Source organism: Tasmannia lanceolata, unplaced genomic scaffold (assembly GCF_043159265.1).
Source record: "Tasmannia lanceolata isolate RefF3 unplaced genomic scaffold, GAP_Taslan_0.1 ptg000008l, whole genome shotgun sequence".
NCBI classification, from domain to species: domain Eukaryota; kingdom Viridiplantae; phylum Streptophyta; class Magnoliopsida; order Canellales; family Winteraceae; genus Tasmannia; species Tasmannia lanceolata.
The window spans coordinates 64,912,501-64,928,797 of record NW_027518685.1 but is presented as its reverse complement, the minus strand read 5'-3'; the positions used below and the strand labels follow the sequence as shown (position 1 = coordinate 64,928,797).

At 40.5% G+C, this 16,297-nt stretch overlaps 4 protein-coding genes across 11 annotated transcripts in view; 1 reads left to right on the top strand and 3 right to left on the bottom strand.

The window, feature by feature from the left end:
• Positions 1-1,545: 1,545 nt before the first annotated feature.
• Positions 1,546-3,405, top strand: LOC143883165 (uncharacterized). Its single transcript, XM_077386518.1, has one exon. It carries the CDS (start codon positions 1,546-1,548, stop codon positions 3,403-3,405), a length of 1,860 nt encoding a protein of 619 aa, XP_077242633.1.
• Positions 3,406-5,228: 1,823 nt separating this feature from the next.
• Positions 5,229-8,447, bottom strand: LOC143883733 (uncharacterized). Of its 3 annotated transcripts, XM_077387054.1 has the most exons (9): positions 8,350-8,447; positions 7,644-8,273; positions 7,418-7,567; positions 6,703-7,320; positions 6,440-6,660; positions 6,202-6,289; positions 5,695-5,913; positions 5,513-5,579; positions 5,229-5,428 (listed from the first exon to the last, which is right to left on the bottom strand). In XM_077387054.1, the coding sequence occupies exons 1-8, from the start codon at positions 8,350-8,352 to the stop codon at positions 5,565-5,567; spliced, it is 1,944 nt and encodes a 647-aa protein (XP_077243169.1). In that variant the 5' UTR covers positions 8,353-8,447; the 3' UTR covers positions 5,229-5,428; positions 5,513-5,564. The 3 variants fall into 3 exon arrangements, with proteins under 3 accessions (XP_077243169.1, XP_077243168.1, XP_077243167.1); XM_077387053.1 differs by having other exon boundaries at positions 5,513-5,913; XM_077387052.1 differs by having other exon boundaries at positions 5,229-5,913.
• Positions 8,448-8,565: 118 nt separating this feature from the next.
• LOC143885473 (uncharacterized) lies at positions 8,566-12,636 on the bottom strand. Its single transcript, XM_077389676.1, has 2 exons — positions 11,635-12,636; positions 8,566-10,076 (listed from the first exon to the last, which is right to left on the bottom strand). The coding sequence occupies exon 2, from the start codon at positions 9,583-9,585 to the stop codon at positions 8,818-8,820; it is 768 nt and encodes a 255-aa protein (XP_077245791.1). The 5' UTR covers positions 9,586-10,076; positions 11,635-12,636; the 3' UTR covers positions 8,566-8,817.
• A 137-nt stretch (positions 12,637-12,773) lies between these two features.
• Positions 12,774-16,297, bottom strand: part of LOC143885472 (S-adenosylmethionine carrier 1, chloroplastic/mitochondrial-like) — an 80,592-nt gene continuing 77,068 nt past the window's right edge. For all 6 annotated transcript variants that reach the window (XM_077389674.1, XM_077389675.1, XM_077389672.1 and 3 more), the window contains 4 exons: positions 15,715-15,776; positions 15,549-15,629; positions 13,762-13,907; positions 12,774-13,071 (listed from right to left, as the gene is read on the bottom strand). In XM_077389674.1, coding sequence (XP_077245789.1) covers positions 13,041-13,071; positions 13,762-13,907; positions 15,549-15,629; positions 15,715-15,776 — 320 coding nt within the window. In that variant the 3' untranslated portion in view covers positions 12,774-13,040. The remainder of the gene's footprint in view (positions 13,072-13,761; positions 13,908-15,548; positions 15,630-15,714; positions 15,777-16,297) is intronic.

Sequence of the window (16,297 nt, the reverse complement as noted above, 5' to 3'; positions counted from 1 at the left end):
ATAAATTGTGGTTCCCTAGTGGTTCCGGGGTATAAAATGTGGTTCCCTAGTGGTTCCGAGGTATATAATGTTGTTCCCGAGTGGTTCCGGTGTATAGAATGTGGTTCCGTAGTGGTTCCGAGGTATAAAATGTGGTTCCCTAATGGTTCCGGAGTATAAAATTTTATTCCGTGGTAGAAAATGTGGTTCCCTAGTGGTTCCGATGTCAAAATTGTGGTTCCCTAATGGTTCCGAGATATAAAATGTGGTTCCCTAATGGTTCCTTGGTAGAAAATGTGGTTCCGTAGTGGTTTGGACTTATAAAATGTGGTTCCCTAGTGGTTCCGGGATAAAAATTGTGGTTCCGTAGCGGTTCCGAGGTATCAAATGTGGTTCCCTAATGGTTCCGGTGTTGAAAATGTGGTTCCGTAGTGGTTTCGGGGTGGAAATTGTGGTTCCCTAGTGGTTCCGGGGTGAAAATTGTGGTTCCCTAATGGTTTCGAGCTATAAAATGTGGTTCTGTAATGGTTCCGCGGTAGAAAATGTGGTTCCGTCGTGGTTTCGACTTATAAAATGTGGTTCCAAAATTGTAATAGTTATGTTTTGGTCCAAAAGTGATCATAAGTGTACTAATAATGGTTCTTATCGAAACAGGGTGTGCAAAAATGGTGGAAAAAGGGCTTCTTTTATGTTACACGTTGATGGGTACTTGAAGGATGAAGTATCATTCCAATATATTGGCGGGACGAAAATGTGTTTAACTGTGAATCGCCATATAAAATTTTTGGAATTTCAGTCTCTAATTCACTAAAGGATTGGGACCACAGGAATTAGCGTGTCATTATCTATAAAATGTCGATATGTCATGGATCCATATCAAATCGTGTTATACGACATTCGAAATGATGATGAGCTAGGTATGGTGATGATGCTTTTTGAGAATAGCCTCTTTAATTCTATCAGCCTGTACATAACTAAAGAGTACAGAGTTGGAGAAATTATATTTGCACCCATCCCCATGAAGAGATAAAATATTAACTCAGCTGGACTTTGGCTTTCTTTAAATTCTCATTCCATTAGAATATTATCTCATGTGGAAATTTTCATTGGTCAGAAATGTAGTTGATATAAATGAACATTATGAAGCTTCTACTCCAATCGAACCTGCTTTGAGTCCCAAAAATAATTCCGTTCGTGCAGTGTCAGCAACACCTATTCCAGCTAAAGCTCCCAGCAAACGAATACGACATGGCGAAGGACATACCAACAATAGGTACTATTCGTGTATGAAATTGTGATTCCATTGATGAATTTATCATTCCATTATTGTTAGTCTAATGTTGATCGGGTTGGCAGATATTCAGTACACTTGGATGAAGATTATGAGGATCCAATTTTTAGTGAGACAGAGGAAGATACAACTGAACATAAGACCACTTCCATGTAATAAATTATAGAAATTATATTTAGTTGGGAGGTTATATTTTTGTCTCATTGGATTTCATTCTAACCTAGTCCTTACCCTACAGGCACGATGCACGGTTCAGTAGGGATTTTCATAGTGATATGCATGTTAATGATGCCATTTGCGAGGATGGTAATGAGGACTTTGATGAGGACGATGACAACCAAGGTGTAGACCAGGATGGTGTAGATGATCAGGATAGTGTACATAACATTATTGGAGACCAAGATGGTGTACATAACATTATCGGCTACCCGTTCGGTAATACGTATACAAGGGAGCCGATGGAAGTAGATGAAATGGTTGTGGATGAATTAAATGTGGGGAGAATAGGACTTGAGGAGTTGAAGGTGGGGGGAATCTTCCCGAATTTAAAAGTATTTAAGAACAAAGTTAGAGAGTATGCAATTGATAGGCGTTTTGTATTCGTCCCAGTAGACTCAAAACCTACAAAGTATGCTGTTAGATGCAAGAATGGAAGTTGTCCTTTCAGAATCAGTGGGACAAATTACCTGGATTGTGTCAGGGTGAACAGGTTTGTGCCAGAGCATACATGCTCAAGTACGAGGAGTGGTAATGATCATCCCCTTGCCACAGAATCTTGGGCAGCTGAAACCTGCCTAGGTTTATTTCCCCGTCCAGGAGACGTGACACCTAGTTCGATAAGAGCATACGTCAAGGATAAGTGGAGTATAATCTTAAGCTATACGAAGGCTTTCAATGCGAAGGTCATTATACACGAAATTATGTGTGGAAATGCGGAGGCTTCTTACCGCATCCTTCCTGCATATGCTCAGGAGATGGAGATATGTAATCCTGGCACCATTATGCGTGTATACCGAACCCGGCAGCTATGGGGTAGTGGAGATGACACATTTGGTCGTTTATTTTGGTCATTCGGCCCCAGCATCCGTGCGTTCAGTCGAACAGTTAGACCCCTGATACTAATTGATGGGACACATTTGCGAGGGAAATATAAAGGAATCTTATTGGCTGCGACAACTCTAGATGGTGATGGTGGATTATTTCCGTTAGCTTTTGCTGTGGTTGAGAACGAGAACTTTGACAGTTGGCTATGGTTTCTTCTTTTACTCCGCCAGAGGGTGATGCCAGTAGACAAAAACAACAATGAATTTACGATTTCCTCCGATCGGATGAAGGGTCTGGTTAGAGCTGTTGCTGAAGCATTACCGGGATCATACCATAGCTACTGTATTCATCACCTCAATGCCAATCTGTTGAAGACCTTTAAGAGTCAAAAACTTTGTAAACTATTTTCGAGAGCGGCATATGCCTTAAGGGAGAGTGACCATAAGGAGGCGATGAAACTCATAAAAGCAAAGAATGAAAAAGCAGAGAAATGGATATCTGAGATTCCTAAAGAAAATTGGGCTAATGTACATTTTAAAGGAGCCAGGTGGAATGTGCTCACCACTAATGCAGCAAAGTGCTTCAACAACGTATTGAAGGGCGCAAGGAAGTTGCCGATTGCTGCTCTAGTCGATCACACTAGATGGAAAGTACAAGACTTCTTCCACTTTCGCCGGAAAGCTGGGGCTATATGGAAAACGCATTTAACTCATAGAGCAGAAAAGTGGTTAGACAGATCATGTTCATTTGGCAGTAAGTTTCTACCCCGCACGTGTAGTTGGAATGAATATGAAGTGCTCTCATCCACTCATACGGATAGTGTGGATTTAGAGAAGAAAACAAGTACGTGTGGTCTTTTCCAAACGATGGGATTGCCGTGTGGGCATGCCATAGCAGCTATGAGATTAAATAAGCTTGACCGATATAAGTACTGCCAGGATTGGTTTTTGGCTTCAACATATCGGAGTACGTATGAGGAGATGATTCATCCAACTTTAGATCGAACACAATGGCCCGAGCCATCCTATGATTTACTAGTACTATTGCCACTGCGAGTAAGACGACAGCCCCGACGACCCAAAAAAGTATGAATAGAGAGAGGGCTGCAATTTGGACAACATCACAACTGCAAATCATGCGGGGAACCTGGACATAACAAAAGAACGTGTAAAAATCCTCTCCTCGTAAATCGTCAGTTAAATATGACTCCCATCGGTCCATCCGCACCTACACAGAACATGTATGTTTCATTATTACGCACTCGATATGATTTTCATATTAAACCCATCATTTTATTGATTGTAGCAACTTTCTCTTGTAGGTCCGGAGTGTCCTTCGCACCTCCTTTCTTTACTTAGGGATGGAGTTGTTGGTTTTTCTGTACAAAGTGGCAATGATTTTGGGAACCTTGTTACTACACATGATACTTACTCACACGAAAATTGTAAAAATTAAACGTTGTTGTACCCACTAGTTGCCCGGAACTGTACATTTTTTGGAACCACAATTTTGGAACAACTGGTTGAACAATTTTGTTTGGAACCACAATTTTAATTGCTATTGGATACACCCTGTTCATATTGGAACAACTGTTTGAACACTTTTGTTTCGTTATTGCCATGTTTATCTTGACCTCTCTCTCTCTCTAACTCTCTCTATCTCTCTATCTCTCTATCCTCTCTCTCTCTCTGTGTATAGAGTTGGTCTCCAATCTGGGTTTATTAGGGAGTCCGAAGAACCTTCGGAAGTCTTATCCGGAAGTCCGATGATTAATTCGGACTCCCGAATTAATGCGAGTAGAATTGGCATCCAATCTGGGCATCATCGAAATCCGAAAGGCGATTCGGACTCCCGCTTCGGAATTCCGAAGGTTCATTCGGACTCCCGATGGATGGGCAGTATGAACCCAAAACTAATGGTAGTCCATCGGGAGTCCGAAGTAAGATTCAGACTCCCGATGGATGGACAACAATTTTGGGTTCGAACTGGCCATCCATCGGGAGTCCGAATGAATCTTCGGACGTCCTAATCGGGCGTCCGAAGGGTCATTCGGACTCCCGATGGATGGCCAGTAGTTTTGGGTTCCAACTGGCCATCCTTCGGGAGTCCAAAGATTCATTCGGACTTCCGAATCGGAATTCCGAAGGTTCAATCGGACTCCCGAAGGATGTCCAGTAGTTTTGGGTTCCCCCCTGGGGATCATTCGGGAGTCCGAATGAAACCTTCGGAATTCCGATTCGGGAGTCCGAATATTCATTCGGACTCCCGAAGGATGCCCAGTAGTTTTGGGTTCCAACTGGCCATCCTTGGGGAGTCCGAATGAATCTTCGGACTTCCGAATCGGAATTCCGAAGGTTCAATCGGACTCCCGAAGGATGTCCAGTAGTTTTGGGTTCCCCCCTGGGGATCATTCGGGAGTCCGAATGAAACCTTCGGAATTCTGATTCGAGAGTCCGAATATTCATTCGGACTCCCGAAGGATGCCCAGTAGTTTTGGGTTCTTCCTTGTCAATATTCGGGGGTTCCCCTATGGGCATCATTCGGGAGTCAGAATGAGAAGTTCAGAAATCCATTTCGGAACTCCGAAGATTCAATTGGCGGCTCGAGGGTACACCATATGATTCGACTGTGATTTTAAGCTTGTTGCATAGAAGGTCATAATGAGGAGGCTATTTAGGTGTTTCTCAATTACCAAGTCCTGGTAAACAATTCATTTGTTTCCCCACAAAATGTCTTCTTGTTAATACTGTGTAAAATGTGTTATATAATGTTGGTTATATATAATTTTTCCAGCCATTTCCATTACATAACTCACAAATTAAACCTGCAGACATCGATATGCATCGCTATGTATCAAGCACAAAATAAGCACAAAATAACTGAAACGACAATTACATTACAAATCATGCCCACGAAACAAAACAACAACTACATTACAAAGTTACAACATCACTTCCTCCCAAAAGTTAAATGGATACTTTCCCATACACCCCATTTAACATTTCAGAAAATAGAGAAGTTCGCATAGCCGTAATATCTTTCTGGGTGAAATCTAAACTAGCGTCACGGCTGAGGTATTCCATCTCTTTCAAAACGAATAGCCCACAATCGTGGCTGCAAAACATGAATAATATGCAACAATAAGAATTAATCGGTTACGTAGGTTTCCCTAACTCAAGTAATTGGAAGTTACATCACCCGTTATTTTGTGGGCCGAACAACGACTTCATCAATGGGGAATGCACTTATATCAATGTCTTTCACCCTTTTGAACCATTGAACAAGGTAATCAACTTACAAATCAATAATTCAGTACGTTATGCCAGTAGTCAGCACAAATTAATATTTGGCTTACGAAATAAGTTTAGGGTAGTACTCACAAGGGGTTGCACCCTTCTAGGATCCGTGCGAGCGACTAGAGAGTCGTAAAGAGCGAAGGTACACTGACCCATATCCAAGAGTAGAAGAACCCAATGAACCAAATCTATGTTGATTGGAATGAGTACTTTTCTTAGCTCTTTAAGTGAGATATTCTCTAGACGCTTTACGAATCGGGAACATGCTTCAGGATTTTCACATCTATCGGTTATTATAAGTTGCTGCAACCACGAAAACAAATGTTAGAATTGCCGGCAGCTTCAAATACACAAATTATTACTTGTAATGTAAGTCACTTTAATCTCACAGCTAGATGGGTAGTAAGGAAAATGCATGCTCTCTTTTGTTCTTTTCGCAAACATCCGTCCCGCAAGTTCAAGTAGTCGGTATATACATTAACGATCTACAAAACAGACCATTGGTCAACGAGAAGGAACTTAATAAGAAATGTGCGCTCACTCTTTACGTTACTCAATAAACCATATCTAACAAATAACATAAAATCTTACCGGAGATGCTAACCACCCTCTACGATCGCTTAGTAGAAGCAAGTCTTCTTTACACATGTAGTACCCATCACTTTGAATGACTTTGTCACTGTAAATCCAGTAAAAAGTCATCTCCCTCTATGGACCTTAGCTCAGATCATTCTACTGAAACAACCTATCTATGAATTTAATCGGACAAGATAGAGTTCCAAAAAATGAAACGGGCTTTCCAACACAATCTAAGTTATAAGGAATTTACCAAGGTTGTAGCGCTGCCAATGCATCCACCTTGGTCGCTGCAGGCCCGGTGACTTTGGCAAGAGCATCCTTGAATTTTCGCTGGCCTATGTAATATGGTGATCTCATTGCTCTACTAGGTCTTGTTCGCCTTCGACGTTGCTTTACATTGTTTTCAATGCTCCATTGTTTACTCTTCATTTCGGGAGTGTCAAGCAAGATAGCAACTATATTAGCTGCAACCTCCCGGTCATCAAGCAAGATAGCAACTATATTAGCTGCAACCTCCCGGTCATCCTCTGTAATTTGACTATTAATATAGATCTGGTCTATTGGATCAACAACCACATCTTTTCCAACATCATACCCAAACTCTACAATATCCATCGTCTTCGGATCTTTTACTAATCCACCCTCCCAACGTCCCTTATCACTCCTTATCCCAACGTCCCTATCTTTCTTTTCAATATGTCCTGTTTTATCTATTTGTTCATCTTCATTTGTTTGCTTCTTCTTTGTTCGAGCATCTTTCTTTTTATCCTTCACTACCTTCTCCTCCTCACCCGATAACTGTACACTTTTCTTCTTCAATGAATCTGTCCCTTTAAACTGACTTTTTAGCTCCCTCACTTCACGTTCAAGTTTCACTATCCTCTCCAACAAAGAACTATGAGATGCGGATTCCTGTACTTCTTTCACAAGTCCCTCTCTTACTTTCATCCCTCTCCTTCTTCGTTCTCTCCCCTTACATGCCACAATTGGCCCGATCGCATCCCCCACTGTAGGCACAATTGCCCCAATCGAATCCCCCACTGAATCCTCTACAACACCAACAACGTCGTCCTCAACCTGGGCGAGCAGTAGGGCTTCCTCTCTCGCCATAGTTTGAACCATCAGAACCACCTGAAATAAATGTCATATTTTTTTTATTACAAATACGAATGTAAGGAAACAACACGCAAGACATACATACAACGACTAATTAACATTAATCTCTCACCTCTGTTGGTTTTACCATCCCATCACCAACACGGTCAATCAACTTTCTATGCTCCGTCTTCTTGGTATCCTCACCGATCCACTTAAATAGACATGGATAAGCATCAGGGTAATCAGGTACCCAGATCGTGGTATGCTCAAATAGCCATACCTGAAATCACGCTACATTATTTACGCACTCCTATAATTTAGAAACAAGTAACTATAAGGCATGAATGGAAAATTACCTGTAAAATGATAGAGCAACCCAATATATGCCCCTTCCCACCAAGTGCAGCATGTGAATTTAAGGACATGAGCAAGAATTCATGAACGAGATAAGCCCACGCAACATCTCCTATAGTCCCCAAATCAATATAAGGGAACAGGCAAGAACATGCCTTGTGATCCCTCTGTGCGAACAAGATAGTACTGCAGAATAACAAGATCATACGTTTCACTGTCGACTTTATCGACTCTTCTTCATTTGAATCCATTTCCGCATGAATAACATTTACGACCTCTTCGAAGGTGGCTGTTGGAAGCCCAAACCTCCAACCATCCACCATTGTGATGCTATCCCAATCTAGTTGTACCCTCTCCCCTCTCACAGTTAAGCCTAATATTTTGGCTACATCACTAACTAGAAAAGGAACTACAATGCTCCCCAATCTAAATGCTTTCCGCTTCGGATCCCACTTTCTCACCAATGTTGTCAAAATCCTCTTGCGCAACTCGACATCCTCGAGGTTCTTGTGTAGTAGCAAATCTCTGAATGGGGTGTCATTTATCAAATTCTTATGCGCATCATGTAACCGAAACATTTTTAAGGACTCCTGGAAGCGGAAAGGACAACATCTAGATAAGACATATTTGGCCTTGAAAAAAAGCTATTAGGAAATAGTTGAGGTAGAAACTTAAGGAGATGCAAATGGAAATGGAGAAGTTAATCACCATGACGAAGCCGCAACGAAGGAAATGGGAACCTTTGTATCCTTAAGTTAAACACAATCTGTAGAAAGCAGCGACAACCACTTGAAACACAGTGTTAGTCCCATGCATAGGTAAAGAGAATCAAAATTATCCATAAAGGCCTCACAAATATCCCCAACTCACTTTAGAGTTGTACCATTCATTGGATTAGTAGGACCATTGCTATTCATAACAACCATGAAAACATACCATCCATCCAAGATAGAGAAATAGAACAACCATAATAACATATCATCCATCCATCCATCCATAATAACATATCAAACCCAAATATAACATATCATCCATCCATCCATAATATCAACCATAGTAACATATCACTTCATAACAACCATAATAACATACCATCCATATACATTCCAGAAACACTAAACCAAAAAGTAAATAACTGCATAGGGATCATGTACAGCTCTCATCGGCAGCAACAACCTAATGATCTGGGGGCAGCAGGCGGCGGACCAACTCGCTGAGTGAAGAAACCTGCTCAGTGAGGGAGGTGAATGACGTCCCATACTCCTGCCGGAGGGTGGAGACCTCGGTGCGTAGGGCGCTCACAGCCTGCTGTGTCGCGACATGGTCCTCATGATGAGATGCAAGGAGCTGAGAAAGCGCATTAAACTTCTCGTCAAAGTACTGACGATGTGCAACGAGCTCCTCTGCCGATACACGCTGAGCCTGCGGACGAGGTGGTGGAGCGGGCCTCTGATCATCAAGTCGCATTGCCTTTATAGTTGTACGATTCATTGGATTAGAAGGACGAACACGTTCTTCGCTACCTTGCACCAGCTTCTCATGTTGGAAGATACGTGTCAGAAGCATCCCAAATGGTAGACTAGCCAAGGCCTTTGTCCTCGTGTCCTCCATGAAGCTAAGTATGATATAGCCAAGGTGAAGGGGCTGGCCCTTTAGAAGTCGATAAATAATAAACACCTCAAAAGGCCGGACCATGTCACTATTACCTCCGCGAGGCGTGATATTGTTGATCAAAATCTTGTGTAGGACTTTGCACCTACGGCTAAGGGAATTGTAGGACACGTTGGTTGACCCGTCATTAGGTGGGGGTCTGCAACCAAGGTCCCCATAAGCAGTGACAGGATCAACCATATAACGATCAAAGTCATCCATGGTACAGGGCCAGAAGAAAATCTCGTCTGTGGTGGGAAGAGAGGCGACTTCACGAAACTTCTCCATGGTCATGCGAAAGGTTTTATTATTGACTGTGGAGTAGAAGAACTTATAATCTTCGTCGACTCTATAATTGGCGTAGAATTGTTTGACAAGAGTCGGGTATGAATCGTAGTGTACTCCGAGAAAATTGAGTCATCCAAAGGCCACAAAAAGGGATCGAACATCATATGTGGCAAGATCTTCAAAGACGATTTTCCTACCTCGCAATATGCCCTTCCTTTCTATACAACGGACGGAGGATGCCGCCTTTACGGAGCCGACCTCGACATCCTCCTCTCCTTCGCCCATATATTTGGCTTCCTCGGAGGGAGGTGTGGGAGGGGAGGGCTCACGGACAGCCTTCCCATTCCGTTTGCGGCTGGAAGAGCCTTCGGGCATAATGGCAGTCTTCTTCGCGTTCTTCGTACGCGGCATGATCTCTATATGGGGTTTTAGCTTAGGTTTTTAGGGGGTTGCAAATACGGAAAAGGGAACCACTTCCACTTCTTCTCTGCAGAAACCTGGACAAGATACTTGAACGAAAAGAAACTTCAAACACACTATTATTCCATTCACAAAACTACGATGCAGTATAACACACTTCAAACCACATTTAATTACTATTAGACACATGGAACACTATATAGATACTTGAATTTAAAAATATTTACAGACTTCAAACAAAACCAGTCTTTACAGACTCCGAACCACTTCAAACCACTGTCACAGGATCCTCGGAACCACTAAAACAACATTTGGAATCACATATTACGAAATTGGAATTAGTATTTACCGCAGAGAGGATCCATTCATACCATTGAAACCACTCAAAACCATTGAAACCCGAATGAAACCCTTTCACACCGAAAATGAAAAATGCTGAAATACCAAGTCAAATGAAACCCTTTGGAACAACAATTTCGACAGTTGGAACCACATATTAGACTGTTGGAACATATTACTTATTAGAGGATCCAGGGAACCTTAAATTAGACAGTTGGAACCAATATTACTAGATAGAGGATCCATCAAATACTGCTTCCAACTTTCTAATATTTGGTTCCATGGATCCAACTTCCATGGAATACTGGTTCCAATTTTCTAAGCCCTAAATGAAACCCTTTCAAACCCTAACAAACCAATGCAACCATTGAAACCCTAAATGAATCCTTCAAACCATTAAATCCATTAAAACCCTATATGAAACACTAAATGAAACCATAAATGCAATCATAAACCATTGAAACCTTTTAAAACCTTAAATGAAACCCTATGAACTAGAGTGAAATCCAACATCAAATATGCAGAAACCATTGAAAACCTAAATGAAACCTTTTGAAACCCATTGAAATCCTAACTGAAACCCCTTAAACCATTGCAACCATTGAAACCCTAAATGAAAGAATTGAAACCCCAACTAAAACCCTAACTAAAACCATTGAGAACTATTGAAATCTTAAATAAACCCTGAATTAAACCCTAAACCATTGAAATACTTTGAAACCCTAAATGAAAATAATGAAACCCTTTCAATCCCAAAATGTTGTTTCAAACCCTAAATAAAACTATTGAAACCCTAAATGAAACCCTTTGAAACCATTCAAACCACTGAAAACCAAACCCTAAATTAACCCATTCAAACCACTGAAACCATTGAAACCCTAAATTAAAGCATTAAAAAACCCTACATCAAACCCTAAACCATTCAAACCCATTGAAACCCTAATGAGATCATTGAAACCATTTAAAGCCCTAAATGAAACCCTTTCAAACCAAAAATCAAAGCCCAACCATTGAAAACCTAGAAACCCTATATCAAAATATTTTGTTTCTAACAATTAATGGTTCCAGCCCATTGAAACCCTAAAAATTTGAAAACCATCCAAATGAAACCTCTTCGAAAGCATTTCAAAGCCTTAAAAAAATACATACTAATGCAAATCCGTTTCACACACTAGTCAAGAGGCACTTAAAAGAGGTTCAGAGAGCAACAGACATTGTTGGAAGTGTGTGAGATCCAACTCCTCAAGAAGAAAACCCAAAATAAACAAAACCCTAGATGAAATCTTTGAAAATTACCTTCGTATAGGGGAGGAAACTGATTTCCGGCGAGAGGGGGTGGTTTCCGCCAACTAGGTCGTGCTTCCGGCGAGTAGAACGGGCTTCGGGAGCGACGTACGAGGTCGACGACGAGTTTCTTCGGCGAGATGAAACCCTCGTTTGGGAAGAGAGAATGGTAGAAGTGAGAAACGGTGAAAAAATAATGGGTATCGTGCTTCCGGTGAGTAGAACGGGCTTCGGGAGCGACGTACGAGACGAGGTCGACGGCGAGTTTCTCGAGATGAAACCCTCGTTTGGGAAGTGAGAATGGTAGAAGTGAGAAATGGTGAAAATTAATGGATTAAAAGTTAAAAGTAAAAACTAAAGAGGGGTATTTTCGTCAATTTCAATGCCTGACCGTACCAAACAACCCCTCTTTTACAATTTCTCCAATTCTATCCTTACTTCACAATATAATGAAAACTTTGCATTTTTCTAACCATTTTTCCTAAAATATATTTCAACTATCATTGAGAACTATTATTTAGCCGAAAGGGTCGAACTTTTTATTTTCCAGACAAAAGTTTCTTTGAGAAGCATTGGAAGGACACTGTTTTGAAAATATTACTACCGATTTTATAATTCTCAATGCTTTGAAAATACTTTGCAAATTAGGAATTTATACCCAAAACTCCCTAAAAAGTAATAGCCAGATGCAAGTGAGGGAAATGACATATCCGCCCTCTCTTCTTCCCTGGTCCACGCCTCAGTAGTGTAAAAAGAGTAGTCATAAATACACCAGAGCGGTGGCCTGGGAAAGAAATATATCACTTCCCTACGATTAATTTTGTTTAGTTTTATTTGTAATTTTCAATTACTAAAGTAAAAGTACCCCAATCTCTTTGCTTAAATGACAAAAATAGCCCTACAAATGTGCATGCATATTAGGAAGGCTGTTTGAGACAACCTTGACACAGCTGTGTCCTAGTAGTACAAACATGGTTTCCTTACGAGGGGTGCAACTTGGGCAGATTTTTATGTTCGGTGATACAAAGGCTGACTGTTAGAAGCTTAGAACAGCCCAATATGAGAGAATTTTGGTGCATGGCCCATCTAAGATTTTGCAGAGGAAAATTTTCCAGAATTTCAAGTAGAGCAATATAAATTCCACAAGGATATAAATAACATTCCATGTTACTAAATTCTATATCAAGAGCATAAAATATCAGCAATTACAAGGATAAAAATATCTGCAATTACGAGAATTTTTAGGGTCCAAATTTAAAATTTTGGGAACCTTCTCACCATGTTTTAAAGATCAACCAGCAAGAAAATACCATCTTGATACACAAGAATTATCATAATGATCTAGGCCATTCATCTGATGGGTCATCATCAGGCAAGCTAGTGGGCCACGTCCTTCTCCGAACAAAGATCCCGATTGCTCATGTGGCTGATTTCTCTGAGGGTGTTTTCCTGCTCCAAGAAATCAGTTTATGGAACCAAAATGTTAGAGGCTTTTCTTTGAGGAATGATCCAATGTATAACAATGCACTTAGGCCGTGTTTGGCAGCCATGAAAGTTTTTTCCATGAAATTATAGTTTATCAAGTGGTGGGACAGAGGCACGGAGCGTGGGAGAGGGAGAAAGTTGGGAGGGCATGAGTGAGTAGAGGCTTAGAAGTGGCTGAAAAATAGGGAAAAGGAAAACTATACTCAAAATAGTCTTTGTTTTCCTTATTTTTCAGCCACTTCGCACAGTCACCTCACTCATGCACTCTCAATTCTCTCTCTCTCCCACTCTTCCTACCCCTCTTGACTCTTGGTAAGCTAATATTCCATGGAAAAAAATTTCATGGTTTCCAAACATATCCTCAATATCTGGCACTAGCCCTGCTCACTGTCTGATCATGTCACATGCTGGTGAACTGGTCATGAGTAGGACCAAGTGACCAACAGCGAAGGTGAATAGCATATAAACCAAATATTCAGTGTGCGTTCTTGTGCATAGGGTCATTCCTCATTCAAGTAACTAGTAATTCTACAGCCATCTAGCCATCTGCATTGGTGTTTTTTAAGCATATCTGATCGTTTATGATAGGATAATAGTGTATGAAAATAACATAAATGAGAGAAATTATATAAGGGCAGCCCTGTATTACATTACCTATGCTGCAGAAATAATTCCTTTTTGTGGGGCTGTGAGTTTTGAATCCGGGCGTGCCTTTGTGAAAGTAACAGCTTTGTCCTCTCCAGAACACCAAAGAATATCGAACCACCAATGCCGATCCATAGTACTCTCGGCCCTATTCCCTGTTACAGCATTTAGAAGACAATAAAAAAAAGGGATAAATGCGTTCTCACTTCAGCATGTCCTCCTCTATTTTAGTTATTCTGATACATATGAAACCTAATAGTTGCAAAAAACAAGAGAGGATGCAGACCCAAGAGCGGAGACAAGGAGGCAAGGGTTCTGAAAAGAAGGGGGAGCACCAAAGAAGAATCTATATTATATAGCATTAAAATTTGAACATATTTGCGTATGTTTAATACAAGAAAGACAATTAACGGTGTTAATAAAACTAAATTTCGTTTAGAATTTAGAAACAGCCAACTTACAAAACAACAAAATTTTCCGATTTCCAAGGTGGAGTTGATGGAATCATGGCAGTGGTAGGAAGAAGGTGATGCAATAAAGTGGGAAATTTTTATATGGTGAAAGGCCATGCATGCAAGTGCAGCAAAAAATAATGGGGCCCATTATTACTGGGCAATCTAAACCAGTCATTTGATGCGCCCTGATGTAGATAGGCCCTGCCACAAAAGTCTTCTGCATAGGATCCTTCCTAACTCTCCGATCTGTGGGAATATATCTGCAAGGCGCAAGCTGATCCTTTTCGCTTGTGTATGGGATGATGTTGAATTGGATCAAGAGATAACAGATTCAGATAGTACCGCCATCAAATCTAAAGAGGAGATGCCAAGGAAAACCCATTCTATCCTGAATCTGTTTAGGGCAGTTACAGTCCATTTTGGAGGGGTTGTCCAGGGCAGTTACAGTCAATTTTGGTACATTAAATTAAGATGAGGTGCTTAGGGAAAACCCATTCTATCCTGAATCTGTTTAGGACAGTTCCATACTTCCCTAGCAAACTTGCAATGAATAAACTAGCGAAAAGTTACACTTTACCCTTTAAATTTATGAAGATGTTATAAGTTTTAAAAGAATTTAATGTAATTAAAATTACATTATTGAATTAAAGAATTTTAAGTTGTATTTTATATATTTTCTTTCTGTCCCTGTATTTGACCATCTCGCTCTTTTTATAATGAACTTAGCTGCCATTCGAAGAAAAAAAATTTACAATATAAACATAAGATGTTTTCACAAGAGAAGAAAAATGGCTTTCCTGAAAATAGGAAATGGACTCTAACCTCCAGAAAATTTTCTCCCAGAAACCGGTTTCTATTCTCAAGAAATTGGTTTAGGAAAATAGGAAACATGTGTCCTGAATTTATTTAGAAAAAGTTCGAGTACAATTTTTGCAGGAAAAGGGTACAAAGACCCAAAATGAGTTTCCTGGTACCTACAGGTTGAACCGAGTCAAAAGTCAAGTTATCACTCAGTCCAGTAAAACTTGGTGACTCAAAAATGACTAGCTATGCTTTGTACGCTGGATGAAAACAAAGAAGAAGAAAATTCTGTATATCCAAGATGACTCTTGTCACATTAAGGCACTTAGTAACGAATAAAAGGCCGGCCCAGTGCACGAGGCTCCCCCCATGGCGGGGTCTGGGGAGGGCTAGATGTACGCAGCCTTACCCCTGGTTTGCAGAGAGGCTGTTTCCACTTAGTAAAGAATAAGAAGGATTATTGCCAATGTCTCTAGATTTCACGATTCGGAGAAATATGGATACCGCTTGACAAAAAAAAAGAAGATAAAATGATCAAACCTTCAAGAGAGCACGAGGTCCTTCTTCTCTAACAATGGTCTGAACACAATCAAAAAATCCTTTGTACTGGTTTACTGGTCCCTGCAATGAAGGCCAAGAAAAATGTATTGGCTTGATAACATCTATTTGAGAATGTATGAATAATGGGTGAAAAAAGATTGGTTACCTGAACCATTAATCTTGTCTTAATTACATCGAGAGGAGTGGTTATAGCTCCAGTTACTGCACCTGCATAAATAGATGGTTACTCTAATCAATAAAAGCAGAATAACAAGGTTTGAAAATATGATCTCTTGCTTTTGTGAAAGGGTGTTTTCATGTCTTTTCTCTAGCAATAACAGGAGGCTTATGGTCCCATTTCAAACAAGCGTTTATAGAATTGACTAGGATTTCTAGAGTTATGTTCTTCTTGTTCCTTTTTGTTCCATCTAAGTGCGGATATACTGGTTCATTATTGAACTTTGGGTGCAACCCTTGATCAATAGTTTCCGGGCATTATAGCCTCAGTACTTTGTATCCCTACTGACACCTTCATAATTGCTTGCGTTAGGGTGGGTGAGGGTGGGGGGTTGTCCTTAAGATAGAGCCTTAATTGGCTTGTCTTGCTTGGTTTCCTATCATATTTCAATATTCTTTCTTCCATTCTTCAGCCAGCCTTCATATCTTGTTTCCTACCTTGATCATCCCCATCTGCATCATTTGATTCTTCATTATCATTTGCATCCCCGTCATTTGATTATTCATCATAC

Excerpts from the sequence above, each read along its gene's own strand:
- LOC143885473 (XM_077389676.1), bottom strand. The coding sequence starts at position 9,585 with ATGACCATGGAGAAGTTTCGTGAAGTCGCCTCTCTTCCCACCACAGAC.
- LOC143883733 (XM_077387052.1), bottom strand. Across the intron at positions 7,568-7,643 it reads GTTGCTCTATCATTTTACAG|GTATGGCTATTTGAGCATAC; the intron begins GTAATTTTCCAT and ends GCGTGATTTCAG. Across the intron at positions 5,914-6,201 it reads GAGGGTGGTTAGCATCTCCG|CAACTTATAATAACCGATAG; the intron begins GTAAGATTTTAT and ends TCGTGGTTGCAG.
- LOC143883165 (XM_077386518.1), top strand. The coding sequence starts at position 1,546 with ATGCATGTTAATGATGCCATTTGCGAGGATGGTAATGAGGACTTTGAT.